This window comes from Colias croceus, chromosome 24, assembly GCF_905220415.1.
Source record: "Colias croceus chromosome 24, ilColCroc2.1".
In the NCBI taxonomy this organism is placed as follows: domain Eukaryota; kingdom Metazoa; phylum Arthropoda; class Insecta; order Lepidoptera; family Pieridae; genus Colias; species Colias croceus.
This window is the reverse complement of record NC_059560.1, coordinates 78,863-96,903: the sequence shown is the minus strand read 5'-3', so window position 1 is coordinate 96,903 and position 18,041 is coordinate 78,863. Positions and strand designations below refer to the sequence as shown.

Here is an 18,041-nt window from a genome sequence, read left to right as displayed (position 1 = left end):
AATATTATCTTTTAGCTAGGTACGAATTTTTAGCTACATACAGTTTCCAATTTTAAAATATTTATTGAGTAAAATGATATGAAATTACTTTACTTGAACTAAAATCAGTGAATTTTGTAGCAATAATTAGAAAAAAATGCGGTATGTGTTTTTTCCTATGCCTGAAGGTAGCTTCGAGCCATAAGGCCGCCATTTGCACATTTCACTTTAATAATATATGTATGAAATAAGATTTGACCGATTGCACATTGAAGAATAAATATTTATAAACAAATTGTCCTCTCACCAGGTCCAACGCCGTCATAGTGGAAGTCTTGCAGGAAGAGCGTCCGCGAGTCGACGGCGTACAGGCGCCCGCGCACGCCGTGCTGCAGCGACGACAGCGCCCCGATCTCCTTGCCGTAGTGCCGGCCCTGGCAGCTGCCTGCGAGACAAATAAAATATAATATATTACATTAATGATATGGAATGTGTGTAAGCAGATATTTTTTGCACAAATTAAATTTTTTATTAACAAAAATAAATGTTTTCTATTTCTACCTATATCTTTTCACTGAACATAATGTATTCTGCTCATTTTGTAGTTATGTTTGCTTATAATATTTCATATATGAACAATCGTACATATTATTGCGATTAAAGTTTGAAATCTATCATATTCCGACGATTGTTTCGCATTTCTCACTCCGCGCTCCGTAGTAAATATTGCTACATAGTATTAATATACTATGTATAGTATCGCATTATAAAAATGTTCGCATCCTTATGGTTTAATTAATTTACAAATCCTTGGCCTAAATAGAGGTCGAATATCGACATAAGGATGCGAACATTTTTATAATGCGATACTATACAATAAATAAACCTTTTTATTTTTACCCGCAAAAGCTTAAATATTTGTGAAATCGCGTGGGAGTTGCCCTAAAGTAAAGTGATTCTTCAAGTTTTATGAAAATAGCTAAGTCTGAATTTTTATCGCATTTTTATATTCAGTATGAATTATGTTATTGTGAAAGTGGATATTTGGGACAATATTATAATCTCCGTTCACACCACACCGTTCTAACAAATATACGATATAGTAAAACTTTTGTTCGCCTCGGCCGGGTAAATAAAACTTCCCGTTAGATTTTCAACACGAAAATGTACCTACAAATTTCTGGTGAGATCTGAATTGATACCGATATCTATTTCAATGTTTGTTAACCCAATGTTTATAAAATTGTTTACTTATGTATCTTAAGCGATAAAAAGCACATACGACGACTAGTTTAAGTTATATTTAACTTTATAATTACACTTCACATTTGTCGCAAATCAATTTTCCGGATCGCATGATTCCGATGTAAACATGACATGTTTCCTGGGCAATTGAAACCGGTTGGTAATCAGTGTATAATCATTTGAGTAATTACATGTAAGGCGTTCCCGGCGATAGAGCCTGTTTTCTTCGTTCAGTTCAACGGCCGCGGCCGAGGAAGCAGAAATAAGTTCAGAAACAGGTGAAAGTTGTCAAGGACGACTCTCACTTCCGCCAACAAAACCCACGGGCTTATTTATTGCACTTTTTACGACGCAAATGGATGGGTTATGATGAATTGCTTTTATTCACTCGTGGGAATTCGATCAACGTTACATTAGGTTATGGATTGCGTGTTATTTATTTTGTATCGTTTGGTGTGACGATCAGAATACGTAAGGGTTTATTATAGAATATATGACCCATTTCGAAATAATGCTTCAATTTATGATTTCACTTTCCAATTACGTAGTCATATGAATGAAATTAAACATTAGTAGGTATTAAAATTATCAAGCGTAGGGTCTATGAAAATAACTTTGACTTCAATCAATAATGCTATCTGAAATTGAACTAATCTGTGAAAATAATACTACTTTAGTCTTCTTTAGTCTTCGATACAGATATTCTAGTTCAATAATAGGGACCTTAGTGTAGGTCAGATCACACGTGGTGTCGCGAGTCGCGGCTGGCGACACTACGTGCTAAATAAGTGGAACAAGGTGAGCTGTCGAACTGCACGGTGCACCACTCGCTAAAGGGCATGGTGATCCAGACTGATTATAAGATAGCGAAGTATGAATTTCGATTATATAATTATTAAGATATGAATGGATTAAACTCGTGAATAAATGCAGAGTTTAAAAAGAAAGTCGATGAAGAATAACTAACATAGAATTAAACAGAATGAAACATTACTATTTCATTGTTTGGCACTAAATAATATGTATTATTTGAAGTATTGGAAATCTTAGTTCAAGTCTAGTCAATATGTGCTGTCTGCAACGAAGTTCGGGCTCAAAGCGGCGATGAATTTTATTAAGAGAATTCAGTGAGTTTGAACAAATTAAAGATTTATGGACTATAATTCAAAATCTTTAATGTTTCTGTTTCGTTATAACATGCTCAGCTTCAGTCAGCTTGTGTCATAAATAATTTAATTTAACACTCGCAACTAAGTACGTATTACTCGGAATTAAATAAATAATACCTGTCTATTGTAATAAATTAAACATTTTACTGCAACTTGAAATAGGAGAATATATTATATTTGATTAGACCAAGAGGCAGGACTAATATAATTACAACCAGATTTCAAAGCATGATATATCAAGCCAAACATAATCTAAAGGAAGCTGAAACTAGCACAAAGAGATTTTGGTAAGTGTGAGCGGAATAAAGAAGTATTTATCAGATTGCGCCACTTGTCGCGAAGCAATTCATCAGCCGCTACACTACACCCCGCGCCGCCCGCGCCGCTGCCTCAAAGGGAAAACTTTGGCTGTCAACGCTTCTGCTTTTGTTATACGTACTATACTTTGAACGCGATTCATTTTATGGTATTGCGTAACAGGGCAGATGTATCGTTCTTTACTGATCAATTTTCTATACGAACTTATCGTCAAAGTAATTAATTTTTCACCGATCAATTTCCTTGATCTAATTGAATCGATTCTAGTAAGTAAAGATCGCAACTATCGAAACCTCGGGTCATAATCTAAAAAATAGAAAATTAAATCTTTTAAATTACAACATGGAAATAAATTGAGCAAAACTTACGTATTGGAATTATCACATTTTAATAATTTGCTGCTGTTTAAATTATTTATTCCTTTGTAGAAAGTATTTCATATTTTTAAATGGTATTTATAGCTAATAGGTATTATAAAAATGTTTCCTCATACGATACTCCAAGTATTATTTTTGACAATATCAAATAACGAGGATAAACTAAGAATATATATATTCAATACTATAATCATTAATGTTTTTATGTAATTATTGGTTTCCTAAATCAAGTTTGGCGCCATAAACTTATTAATTTTTTAGATGAAAACTTTGCATATACATGAAAAAAAGCTCTATAGAGCGATCTTTACCGCTTCCTGTAAAACAAAACCATGTTCTTTCGTTCCAGAAAACGCACTACAACATACTATTACTCCATTACTCCCATGTAAATAGCTTAAAGTATGAATAGGCAGTGGCAACTGGCAGTACATAGCGATCATTACGTACATATAACGTTCCTGCACTCTTGAGGCCCGCTGTTACGTGGAACGAAAGTGCTCTCAAGAAAGTGACGTGCCTTAAATGGTCACAGAAAAATACTGTCGCTTCTCACCCGCCTTCCGACGACTCTAACCTCTATATAGTTGCGCTACAGCCTACTATCGCGTGCTCTAGTTAAGTGTATCAAGGCTAACCTTTCTAAAGGTTAACAATAAATCATGTAGACGCCGAGCCATACGCCGCTATTGTGACTGATCCCATTATATTGTTTTGTGCTGAGAACTAATTGAAGACAGCTAATGTATCTATTGAGAGCCTCCGGCGATTGTGTGCGGCTGATCATGATCTTCGGGAAATATGGAATTAATTAAACGCAAAACAGTTTGTACATACAGCAGTGTTATGTGAATTGCATTTTAGTCTGTTGGATATTATGAACTTTGCAACCACATTTTTGGCTGTTACAATTAAGTACCATGTAATAGTGGATGGGCATATTAAAACTGATTACCTAATGCTGAATTTTTAACATATTATGTATGCTACAATTAAACGTAAAATGCCAATTCTGGTAAATCTAGGTAAGTTAGTAATAAGGTAAAAGAATATGACCTCTGTTTGTTTAAAAGACAGATTAATAAAGTGTTAGCTAATCAGTAACGAAGTATTATGTAAGAATAAAAGGATATCGACCGAGTCGAGAGCGATTGATTTATGTACTACAGTAACAACCACTTTAAGATTTAAATATTATTAATTTCGAAACTCATAAATAATCTTAACTAAATAACAAAATCCAAATGAGAGCTACATAAATACTTCCTCAATTTATAAATGCACTCGTCAAAATAATCACCATTGTCTTCGTAAAAGAGAAATGAACAAAGAATTGCACAACTCTAAATGACTTCTTGCCTCAAGCATATGACATAAAATCATGTCTGCTTCATACGTAATCACTTAAAAATAAAAATCCTTAATACTCTTATTATAATAGAATTATTTTTTGCAAGCATTTTGGGTCATTTAGTCCGATAAATCACAATTGGTAAAACGTTTGGTTTTCCTGTTCATGTGAAATGCAACCTAAATAAAAGATTTATAAAAGAAAGTTTTTACGCAAAACGAATTACTAGTATCTTTCCGGTTCTGTATTTATTTCTATCAACAGCTATTGAGTTCGTTGCTGTATACGATTATAATTTAACATTATAATATACCTCTTACTCTAAGCCTAACATATTGAATTTCAACCAAATCAATGACATGTATTTAAATAAAAGAGCAACAAACTTTCGATTTCCCATCCCTAACTTTCCGATATTACTGGATAGAAGTCTCAAATAAATAAATATGAAAGGCCACATATGAGCTGTTTGAACTATTATCCGTCATAAGCCGTGTTGTTAGCGCCGCATGTCCTCGCTAATGGCTGACGGGTAACTTTTATACCCCGACCGTGATATTACTTCGCTGGTCATTCTAACTCCGGAGATCTTGTTTAACTTTATAGACCACTACCACCTAGTCCTAGCTGAGTTTCTATGTACAGCGGATTTTATCGAAGGGAGTGCAGATGTATATTTTTTAGAACAGGGCAATGTGATCAATATGTCGGTAGGCACCTAATTGTGTTAGATACAATATAACTGATTGCATTTTAACCCTAGAAGCCTAATCTACGCCTGCGAGGCGTATACGATTTCGAATATCGGATGTCTCTTTTTAACGGTTAAAGCTAGTGCGTCGTCCTCTTTAGTTATCTCAGTGGTCAACGGGAGCTAGAGGACGGTGCCTGTATCGTTAAGGTAAGTCCCGCCATTTTTGATTTATCGAAGTGTTGCACGCCTGCGAGACGTATGTTTAATTGTTTAGGCTTTGTGTAACTTTCAACTAAATGATGATAAAGATTAAGTGATTTTACTTTTGATTGTTTTTCGTGTATTTTATATCTTTTTTCGACATTGTTTCAGTTATAAATATGTTACGGTCAAATATATTCAATAAAGACGACATTATCACAATTTTCAACGGAGAAGACAGTCCTCACGAGGATTCAGATTCCAAAGTTGAGGATGACCAGATTATCGACGACGTTCAAAGTGAAGACGAAAATTATGAGGTGTCTGAATTCGTTGCGTCATTTTAAGAATCTGAGCCCTCTAAAGAAACTAATCCAACCATGAATGTCAAAATTAGAGTGCATATAAATGTAAAAAATCTGTGTATGGCGGGCACAAGGTGTATTTATGTGTAGTCTATTCCTAAAGTTAATCTAGTCCTCTAAAGACTGGTTAGTTGTAATGTTTGATCTAAAAATATATAATTAGCGTAAAAAAATTGATACTATATAAAAAAAATGTACGTTTTAGTTGATTTTGAGGAAGTTAATATTTTTGTTCCAATTTATGCATATTGATTTTTATGTTGTAACAAGCAACTGTAATTATAGTTATAATTGATAACAGTGTGGTTTTATTTTTAGTTTATTTCCCAAATTCAAATTTCCGCTTTATTAAAACAATAATAATTAAACAATATACCTAAAATAAGGGCTTTTATATGTGTACGCCTCTGAGACGTATATTTAGGCTTTGTGTACGTTCTATATAGATTAGGCTTCTAGGGTTAAAGTAATATTATAGTCAAATTAACTTTCTGCTGGTGCTGACAATGTGACTATTGGGTTTGCAATATATTTTAATATAGTAAAGCAAAGAAAAACTAACATAACAAGAACATAAGAAATTAAAGCATTACGGTAATAATTGTTGAAATAATTGATCATTAATAGTAATCAGAAAGACAAGCGAGTAAGTTCTGCAGCTCTTGATTTGTAATAAGAAATTATTACTTTAGAATATTCAGCGCTGATTGTTCAAAGCAAAAGCTGAAAATTGATAAAGCGCGAAGTGAGTAGGAATTGGCGGGAAAATTGTAACACCGTCTAGCAATTAGTGACCTCGCCGAGCTCTCGGAGATGTAATCAATTGTTACCGATTATTATTGATTTGTGAACGCTGAGCGAATTTGCTACTCTACTCTTTTAAGAGCTCATCATACGGGACTTGGAAATAATGTATATATGCGATATATTTAATAACTATGTAATGTACAATATAAGAAAAATAGGTTCTCCTCCAATAATAGATTGAATTAACATTGCGCCAAACTGGAGAACAATCTATTGACTTTTAATTTTATTGCGGATAAATTGAGCAAGAGCAACTTCTAACTTATTACCCAAGTTGTAATCCTCACAATTGATTTAAACATTTTATACTAGTAATGTAGCCATCACAAGTTTTATAACTATACTCATGAAAACAATACCAATTTTTATTAATAACTTTTCCGCAAATAAAAGCCACTATATCATTCAATACGTCAATAATTGAAATTTAAAAGGCAAAACTTCAGGCATAATTGGAGACTTGTAAAAATGCAAATGTGCATCAAATCCCGTCTGAAGCGAGCGACCCCTGAATGGCGGCTAACGAACCGGAGCACACGTGGCTTCCAGAAGCTTCCATGTTAAATGCTCTTTTGAGTGACGGGATTTGTGTCGACAAACTATTAGAAGGATCTATGAACTAAGGTGTTAGTTATTTAAATGTTTAACGATGATATAAGTGCAAGTAGAAAAATAAGGTCTGTCAAGTAAATAGGTTTAATAATTTAATTGCAGTACTCGTTTCGGATGAAAAATTTCGTTACTTCAGTTTCTCACCAATATTCCTTAAATCAATCATCGCTACAATAATTATAGACCTCTATGGAACGAATTGCCTAAAATTAAGTTCCAAATAAAAATTACGCATTGTCCATGACCGAATGTTGGAAAGCAATTAAATCAGATGAAACTAGTGACAGTCGATTTACTCTCCGATGATCAAGTACACTTTCACTCGTCTCTGATTGATCGATAAGTTGTTCGTGAGAATATTCTGTGCGCCGTCAGCTGGCGCACTCGCTGCTCATTGTAATCTTTGTCTTGTATACTTTTATATGATACGTCTGTGTTTATACCAGTGCTGTATGAGACAACTTTACACAATGTAAAGATATAAAATTGGTACAGTTTTATAGGTCACTAAGGTTTGCTTTTGAGACTAAAACTCACTTTACTAACCGCATTGGACTGCAAAAGAACCTTCCTTTTCTCTCGTCTTTCATCCGGACAATACAAACAAATTAAAGGATAAAATTTTATTAAATATCTACAATTAAAAAAGTATTAGGTATATTGATTTTAAAATTACACAGTAATCAAAAAATGTTTTTTTTTCAATACTCACGCTGCACTCTTGCTGAAGTATGTAGCTACGTAAAATATGTTAGCATGCGAGATACAAGTACATTTTTCCGATGAATGAATAACGCTAACAATTTTTCTTGCGATTGATTTTTCAATTGATGAATTTATTACGTATATTATTATACAATACATAACAATCCGACATAGATAATAATAAAACAGATAGCTGTTAAATCTCATGAAAACTGTTTTCAACAATCAACGCATTATGTAAATATTTTAAATGTCCCAATATTTGGTATGCTTATTTATAAAATTCAAATTTGTAAATATTGTTTGATTTAAATCCGATGTTTACAATTGAGTAGTGTGAAGTTTACATCATATTATTTGCTATTGCATCATATACTGTCTTCCTTAACACAGGATTTTCCTAGCTAGGAAGACAGAGCCACACTGTAATTGGACTGTATTAATTTTTGTACTCAATAAAGATATTTTTTTTTTTATTTTTTTTTATTGGGCCACATAATATCGTCGCCCGCCTCACGGCACCGCCACACCGCTTAGCGCCTGCATTGACATAATGCACTACATGCAGCACGTCTTTATGTCGCATCACTTTCCACTTGCTCTCACTTTCTACGCATTTTTGTCCCCTCCCCCTTCCTCCTGTGCCCCGCTACCACCCCCCGCTATGTATCTCTGCGCTCACATAATTGTTGTTACGTCATCATTCGCAACGCAATGCATGTGCAATTTTAATAAAATATGTCAACTGTTTAGTTTGAGTACTGTTACTTAATTTTTACCTTCTATAATCGTCTTAGACGCTTACAAAGATAATGAGGCTGTTGTAATATGGCTATAATAAGGCATAGTGAAGACTGAATTATTGTTATTGTCGAAATTTCCTCATATTGTGTGTCTTTAAATTTGTAAAACATTTCAACAATATAAGCATATCACTACATAGTATAAAACAAAGTCGCTTTTTCTGTCCCTACGTCCCTATGTCCCTTTGTAGTTACGCTTAAATCTTTAAAACTACGCAACTGATTTTGATGCGGTTTTTTTAATAGATGATTCAAGAGGAAGGTTTTATATAATTTTAATTATATAATTTATTAGGTTTCAGACAAAGCGGGCCAAGCCGCGGGCTTTAAACTAGTTAGTTATAAAGAAAACATAATATAAATTAAACATACATCACTAAGAGACATTGCAAACCAAGAGTTAATTATTCGAACATACAAAGCACTGGGTGAATGTGTGATCTCATACTGTATTGTTAACTGGGGTGGAGCTGCTAAAACTTACATGATACATGTAGAACGCGCGCTTAGAGCTCTACTCAAAGTCTCGCTCAAATTACCGTTCCAATTTCCAACCTCGATGCTATTCAAGAGGGCTAATCTCTTAAGTGTTCGTAAGATTTTTGTACTTCAATTAATTAAACGGTTTCACCGCCTAGAGGTACCGAAAACTAATAATCCCTTGAATACTAAAAGAAACTATCGTGTACCTGTACCTTACACTAAGACTCGCTTTGCACAAAGGCAGTCTTATTAGGGTAAACGCAGGTATTAACGACCCCTCTAAGGCAATTTCAAAATCAACCATATTTTTTAAGTATACTGGTTCTTCTAAAGATTTATAGTTTCATTTTATATGCTAGTGCTATGTCTAAAAAATGTTTTTATTGAAGAAAATACATTCTAATAAAGGATTATCTTGTAAAAAATAATTTACAATGTGACTTAGTCGATTGTTGCTATTACCGACCCATAAAAACGGCTGTGAAGCTATTAACGATTTTTATGCAGCTATTCCCGATCGTATGTGAGAGGAGGCCTTTTCCAGCAATGGAATGTATAGAAGCTAGTGATGATGATGATAACCGATCTTAATAAAATGAAATAAAAATGCAAATATATTCGTATTTTTTTTAGTATAGTTATTTTTAATAAAACAAATGAGTACTTCTTAGTAATGAACTAAAATAATTATAAACTTTTAAATTAATCAACATAATACTATTAATATATTAAATCTTAATATATATAAATCTCGTGTCACAATGTTTGTCCTCAATGGACTCCTAAACCAGTTAACCGATCATAATAAAATTCGCACACCATGTACAATTCGATCCAACTTGAGAGATAGGATAGTTTTTATGAAAAAAAAACGTAAACATGTAGGTACCACGGGCGAAGCCGGGGCGAACCGCTAGTGTACATATATTAAATTAAGGATTTCAAACTCTAGGATATTTCCTTATGCTATTTGATTGATTGCTTCAGCGAGTGTTGTTTGACTGTATACTTTTCGCCGCTTTCGTGGCTCCATATTTCTGGAAAAAAATATAATTATATGTTTTATGTTAATTTAACCTAAAAAAATATAATTTTTAATAGGCACCTATTATTTCATAAAAGTAATAAAAATATATTTGCACGCTCAACTACGAGCAGAATGTTTAAGGATCAATATTATCTGTATCTACAAACATCTTTATTCTACATTCTGCAAATAAAGCAATTTGAATTTGAATTTGTAGATGAGAAACTAAACAATCTATATTCGATCGGTAATAGCTTCCTATAGTTGCTATTGCCGACCCACATGTGTCGGTAATAAAGTATGTAAGTATAAACCTAAATTGTATTACCGACCCATAAAAAAATGGTTATTTTAATTCATTTGACCATCAGACTATAAAATAGATTATAATTGATTAATGTCACACAAAATATGAACAAATGCATATTGTTTGAACAAAAAAACAATGATTTACTACTGTAACTATTCGGTATCGATCCTCGAAAAATATCATAACTTTGTATAAATTGACAACGCTAAAAGGTAAAAACTAGACAAAAAAGTTTAGGTCGCTAAAAGATTTTTATGAAGACTCATAGCTTAGATTTAAACTGGTCTATAAAACCACTTGTGTTAGTGTGATACAATAACATAAAAGAAAATTAAAACAAAAAGTTACGTTGCTGCCATTGCCGACTTATGGGTCGTTGATACCTGCCACGACTTAAACTGGTGAAGCTAACACCGTCCCATTTTAATTTAAAGTTTTATCGTTTCAAATTACTTTCTATTAATAAAATGTTGTGAGAAATGAAAAGTTGACACTTAAATGCATTGACATTTAGTAATATAAAATAAAGTATAGATGTCATTTGTTTGTAAATGTCTTAAAAAGATAAATCACAGTACTTACCCGAAGGAACAACGGAAAAGTACGAAACGTCCTGCGTCCACGCTACCCCGCAGCAACTTACGTATTTTAACTCTTTTTTGCACAGTTACTCACACTAACGTAAAAGTATACGATGCTCAAGTAATACATTCGTGTATAACTTTGCCTACCTATAGCTAGAATAGTTCTGGAAACGTTTAAATTTCGAATTACTTTTATAGGTCGGTAATACCTTCAGATTTTCGATGGGTCGTTGATAGCTGCGTTTACCTTACCTAGCACCCATCCTCTATAATCGTTTCAGTTTATATATTAAAAATGCTTTTGCTCTCACTAATTATAAAATGATACAAAAGCTAAAAGAATGGCTTTTACCACTCGATTATTCTGAAATGGAGCACCTGTTAATGCCCACATATACAAAACAAACACCAAATATATAAAGAAAAAAAAATAATTTTCTTTAATTTTATTGACTTTTAATAATTAATTTAATATGTGATTTTTTTTTTTTACTGTCTCTATAAACTTTATTTTATTTGTTAAAAACGACATTGGAATGTATTGAAAATATAATAAGCCTCATAATGAACTCTCTCATTATTCACACATACATAGTTACGCACATACAAACACACACACACACACACACACACACCCACACCCTACCTACACTACGTCTTTAAAATACATTTTTTTCTTTAATCTTTAATTCTATAAAATACTAACTAGTCAAATAATTATTTTGATTGTATTAATTGTTTTAATTGTATTAATTATTTTAATTGTCTTAATTATTCTATTTGCTAAATATTATGGAACTGAATTGTTTTAAATATTATTATAATTTATTATTTTTTTTTCATCTGTCAACATTAAGTAAAAATTTTCTTTTGTAACTAATTAATATTGAACTATTCTGATGTAATGTATCGGGAAGGCACAGACTCCTGAAACACAGCGAAAGCTATATTGGGAGTCTGGGGTCTATATTCTGATGTAAGGAAGCTTGTTCAATAAATGATTTTTATTTTTTTTTATTATAAGATCGATACATTACTTGCACAAAGAAAGTGTATATTACATTTTCTCTATAATTACAGTTCTCTTTTTTTACCTAATAGCAGTAACTAAAAACTCAGTGAAAGCTATTTTTCGAATTAAAAAGAAAAGACGAAGGCTTTAGTTATAATTTGACAAATAAAAACCAACATAATATAATGAATTTAGCTCTATGTCATGAAATAACTAAAAAATACGTTTAATTACACGCTTTGCTGACTATACGCTTACCGCCACAGCCTCATAGACCAAACATAGTACAAGATATACATTATACATAATATGTATTATGTTGAATTCAAGTATGTAGAGCTAGAAATTTAAGCGAAAATAAGAACACATCGACATCATACTAGAACCAAGTAATTCCATTTCTATGAATAGTTTTCCTACAGAACATAATGTTTTACAAGATAGTAACTCTCATTAAGAAGAGATAGCAAACAGTTTATAATGATAATAAAAGTAAAACGTAGCATTACTACAGAAGCGAGTGTATGGCGCAGTACGGGCCCGGGCGGTACGGCAGCTGAGATGTAACGCTCGTAAAGTTTCATGTTTAAATTATTTTAATTCGTTCATTTCCCGCCTCAGTGTAATGCGATGCAAACGGTACAATGTGTTTACATACTGATTACCTGCCTACATTCACATTGGCCTTTGTTATGCTTGCAGTTATTCAAATTTATCGCTGGCGCAATGATTCATAACATAAAATTTACAACTAGATATTGGAGACATATAAAAAATTAATTCATAATCACATAAAAATTAAAAAGACATTAACAATACTCTTCCACATAATATGTAAGTATTAAAAAATAATGTAAATGATGGAATGAATGAAAAGCTATTACGTGTTTAATTAATATTTATTCCATTAGAAATAGATACTGCCTATTTTTAACTGCTTTAATAAAAACAACACCTGTGGTCCACGGAAATGTTAAATTTAGAGATGATGAAGTATGAGATCACGGGTCAGGTGTGCAAGTGAAATGGGATCGATGATAATAAAATATCAATAATCATATAATTAGTAATTTGAGCCGCGCCGCGGGACAGCCTCTGGCTCTGACCGACCGCGGCGGTAAACAAGCTTTTATTATATAAAGTACCATATTCTCACGTGGAATATTATAAATACTGAAATAAGGCACTTTAACAGTATCAACAAAAAGGTAAAAAGCACGTTCATGTATTTTTTTTTTCAGCGTTTAACCGTTGGAGCAATGTTTTGCTAGCTAAGTAAAAAATATAAGTGCGACATTCTACACGATCCTTATTTTTAGCAAGCATAATTTTATATTTGAATAAAAGCAAAATGTAGAAGTAGTTTATTAATGGTCTCGTAATTGAAGACATCACAATCACGTAAGAAACTTGTCAATAGAAATAGAATGGAATTGTACAAATTATGACAATAGGTTTCCTTTTTATGTCATGTGATTTATCCATGATTAGCACAATATATGTAAATGTTTAATGTACCCTCTCATAATGGATAATATTGATAAATTTATCTTCTATGCTAAGACCTCAACGATCATCATCATATTATATATTACGTAGGTAGTACTTTATTCCTTAATATTTAACTACACTTCTCGCATGTCTCAAACAAAGTCATCTTCAAAATATAATATGTCTATGAAAGATATAAAGATAGATGAAAGATAAATATTATATGATAAAGTCGATGAATAACGTGAATTCATCCACATTGGAGTTACGTAAGTGACATGCTCACGCCGCGTCCACACAACTTTTAAATGGGTAAGTTGGTCTCTGCACTGCCAATGCTCTGTAGTCAACTTCTTCTATTTAGTATTTACTATCCGAGCAGCTTTCAGGAAAAACTTTCAATATGAATATAAATAAGATTTTCAGTGTAGAGATTCACATTCTTTTCTATAATACGAATTTTTAAAAGTATCCTTTCAGAGTGTCTCGTATGTTTGTGTTATAAATTTTTACAAAATCGCAAATATAACACGTATTCCATACCATCAAAGGATTAACAAAGCAACTAATATAAATTGTGATGTCAACCTTATGTGTAAGATAGGAAGAGAATGATTAGTTAAATGTGTTTCCACCCCTCACACCTCCTGAGAAACGTGAAAACATAATGGGAATATGTTATCCGGTATCCCGTTCCCTTCTATATTACAGTATAACGGCCTTTGGATACTTTGCCAGTCTCTGGATACAAACATGATAAATTTTACGTGGTTAGTAAATAATTTTCAATTGATATTGATATATTAAAATAAATATTACGAAATGTGTGAAGTAAATAAAGTGTTATCGTCGTAATCTGTAATGTTTGTTTTTAATAATTTCCTCTAAGTTTAAAACTTGAAAGTCGTACAGCGTATGAAGCAATCGATTACCATCGTTTATTGGAACTGCCAATAACACAGCACTTCAAATGCATGTTCAAGTCATCAAATGTGATAATAAAAAGTTCAACTGAGTGAGGTCTCGGAATATCGCAATTTGAGCATTGCATGTAAGTGGTATTGCGTCAGGCTGCAGCTCCCACGGTGTTGGCCATGTGTTGGCCAACGCTGGTGGATGCCCACCATTGTTCCACTTCATACCATACCAGTACACTGTGGGAATACGCGCTTTTCATTTGTAAAATATCGTAGCCATTATAAAAGAAGAAAGTGTGTACTTTCTTCAAAGTTTCATCAACATATTTGCTAAATGAACCATAATTATTACGATCATGAGAAAGGCGTTAATGTTTACAAAAAATACTATGTGATATTGGTCTAAGCTAGCCCGTTAGGGAAAATATAAAACCCACATCTTTATATACAGACAAGAGATTAACAAAGACGTTGTTTCATCTTAAAGTAAAGCTGAATAACAACAAGATTATCATCTCTTACGAATCTCTTACGTAAAAAGTAACAACATACAGAAGTTGCAGCAACAGTTTAGCTTTATCGTCGCGAATAATTAAAGAGAAAGTATTTCAGTAACGCAGAGGTCGCGAGGGTCACACAAAGACATTCATTGGGACAAAGGGCATACCTGTCGCGGCCCTCCGTGCCTCCACCGCGCCCGATCTACAACTGTCACTCATTCCTCTATCCTCACATACATACAGGTATAAATATCACTATCCCTAAAATATATTGCATCATTAATTGTTCATTTTATTGTTTTGTTCGAGAGGTAAGATGGCAGATATATGGTATAATCAACAAAATTAACTAAAAGCGTGTTTAGTAGCAAACTCTTTTGAATATTATGTTGATATGAAAAGATAATGAATGCGTAAGGTAATTTAGGCAATAAAAAAATTAATAATGAGATTATCTTAAAATAGAGCAGTTTTATTACGTTTTATAAATTCTGAAAAAATATAATTAGCAAAGTAATCAGAAGAAGTAATATTAGTTCTACGTGGCCAAAATATTCATAAATTGTTATAATTATAAATCGCTAATAGCGCTAAACGATTTTATGATTACCGCTTTAAATGTTTTAAAGTTTTTCTTGACCCAGTTTTTGCTCGATCTTAAAATAGAATACATTAAACTGTGAACTGTAAACTTTATGCAACATAAATAAAAACATGAAGTAACTGAATGCAAAAAGATGCGATGAAGGACAAGTTTATACTAATCGCTAAAAGTTTTATTGTATAACTGTGTTGTATCCTACATACTATATGGCGCAATTCGAATTTCGAATATTATTCTGATGGCTTGGTACAAATTCAAATTCAAATTGTCTTTATTTGCTGAATGTAGTTACATAGCTGAGGTACAAAATATTATACATTCGGAAACAATTATCTATTTTTATTTTTATCGGTAGCAGACGATTGCAATACATCAGCTACGCCATAGCTACGCGATCAAACGTGTGTCAAACGTGGGTTTTATGAAAAAGCAATTATCTCAGATTTTCGTTTCTTAATGCAAAAATAAAATAAATGAAAATGATAGCGAGACGAGCTCCACGTAATATTTCATTGTCGACACTAACTTACAATAAAGTCGATGTCGTTTAAAAGACATTAAAGGGGACGAGTCGCTCAGAATTGAAAAATGCGATTGAAAAGTTACGTTAAACTTACAACACGAGGCGCTATGGCTCACTTGTCATGTTCTCGTATTAAAAGATATGTATTTTGTTATTTTTCATTCATTAATAATATAGCAAATACAAGAAAAAAAATATAAATTTCAACAGTGCAGGGAGTGGAACTGTTTATTCACTACCTACTGCTAAGACGACTCTATATTTTCGATTTAAAAAAAGTTCCAAATAATCAGCTTCTTCATTCGATGCACGGAAGAATTTAATTTTTGAATCATTACACTTCAGTCAGTTCACGCCAGCTTTAAAAACGTAAACGTTTACAATTCAAATTTTGCCCAAGGGCCGAATTACTGGACACACATTATTGGTCCACGATATGTGAGCTTCAAAAAACTAGTTAACCTTACGGAATTGTTTGCAAACAAAACAATGATTCGCCAACCTTCGACCTTCCGTCACCACTGATAATAGACGAGCATTGTAACTCGTATCTATAAAGTACAACCACACATAATACAATACTACACGTACTTACAACCATACAACAAGTATTGTTCAAGTCAATACAATTTAACAATTTAACACGGCTCTATTTCCATTTTGAATTGTCTGTTAATTTTACGGATTTGTATTTGTAGTATTTCTAATCGTAAGTATTCGTATAAGATTTAAATTGAATTGACTACATGTGAAAAAAATGATAATACATAACTTAATATCTATTTTTTCAGTATGGAAGATGAGATTATTAGAACGCTTACCTACTTTTAACTCAATGGCCTATATACTTATGTATGTGTGTAAATATGCACATAATATATTATATGGAATGCAGTAAACCAATAAATAGATATCAAATGCCGAATGTAATTGAATATCAAAATAATTATAAGCCTTCATAATTTTAATAAAAAGTATATATTATATTTAATCACGATAAATCATATGTGCATATTGTGTACATTTCCTATTAATACAACAATTATTAATTAATAAATAACATTACAACTGAATATTTATATTAACCAATACAAAAATTGTATGCCTGTAACTAATTTGATAAATAATGTATTTATTATAATATCCACTAAGTAGTGAAAAGCCTAATTTCACTGGCAAATAATTAACATTGATAATAATTAATTAATTGATATTAGTGATTGGTGGCGCAGCGCGTAGGAGAGAGTTAGGAAACGAAGTAACTTATAGTTTATCGAGTAATTATTTGAGCAACTCTATACCCATTTTATTGTATTCGTATAGCGTGCATAATGCATTCACTTAATTTAATCAGTAATCTATTAAAGCTCAATCTAAAACACAAACATTTATTTATTCAAGGCTGTTTCTTTCAAAATCACTTTATAATCGTCAAACATGTTCGAAAGGCAGTTTCTACAGAAATAATAATTCATTCACTATATTTTGCAATTTATAAAAGAACGAGTTAATTTCATTTAAAAATACAAAGCATGTATTTATTAAACAATAAAAATCTAAAATACCATCCACATCGGTATGGTCCAAATAAATCAAATATTGTATCGAATAGTTTCAGTGATATAATATCGTTCCGCTTCAATAGTTTGCAGAAAATTGCATACTTTGAATATTGAGAGGACCGGTCCGGGTACCGTTGCCTTGTGACCTACTAAACAGAACTGACCCAATACATTGCTTGCTCGGAAACAGACAGGTGTAGAGCCTACGAATGATGGCTAGCAATGGATAACGATCTTATTCACCGATAGAATGCGACCGAATAACGCTCTCGATGCATCTTATCACGTATCGTTAAAAGATTAACGGAACGATAACTTTGTAGGTATAATTTAATTCACTAACTAGTAGTATTTGACCTTATTATTTGATATAATGATTTGAGAAGAAGTATTATAATTTCT

General features: G+C 32.3%; 1 protein-coding gene across 2 annotated transcripts in view; it reads right to left on the bottom strand.

The window, feature by feature from the left end:
• Positions 1-18,041, bottom strand: part of LOC123702706 (protein Skeletor, isoforms B/C) — a 58,777-nt gene that overhangs the window by 35,235 nt on the left and 5,501 nt on the right. For both annotated transcript variants that reach the window (XM_045650493.1, XM_045650491.1), the window contains exon 2: positions 287-424. In XM_045650493.1, the coding sequence (XP_045506449.1) occupies positions 287-424 (138 nt within the window). The remainder of the gene's footprint in view (positions 1-286; positions 425-18,041) is intronic.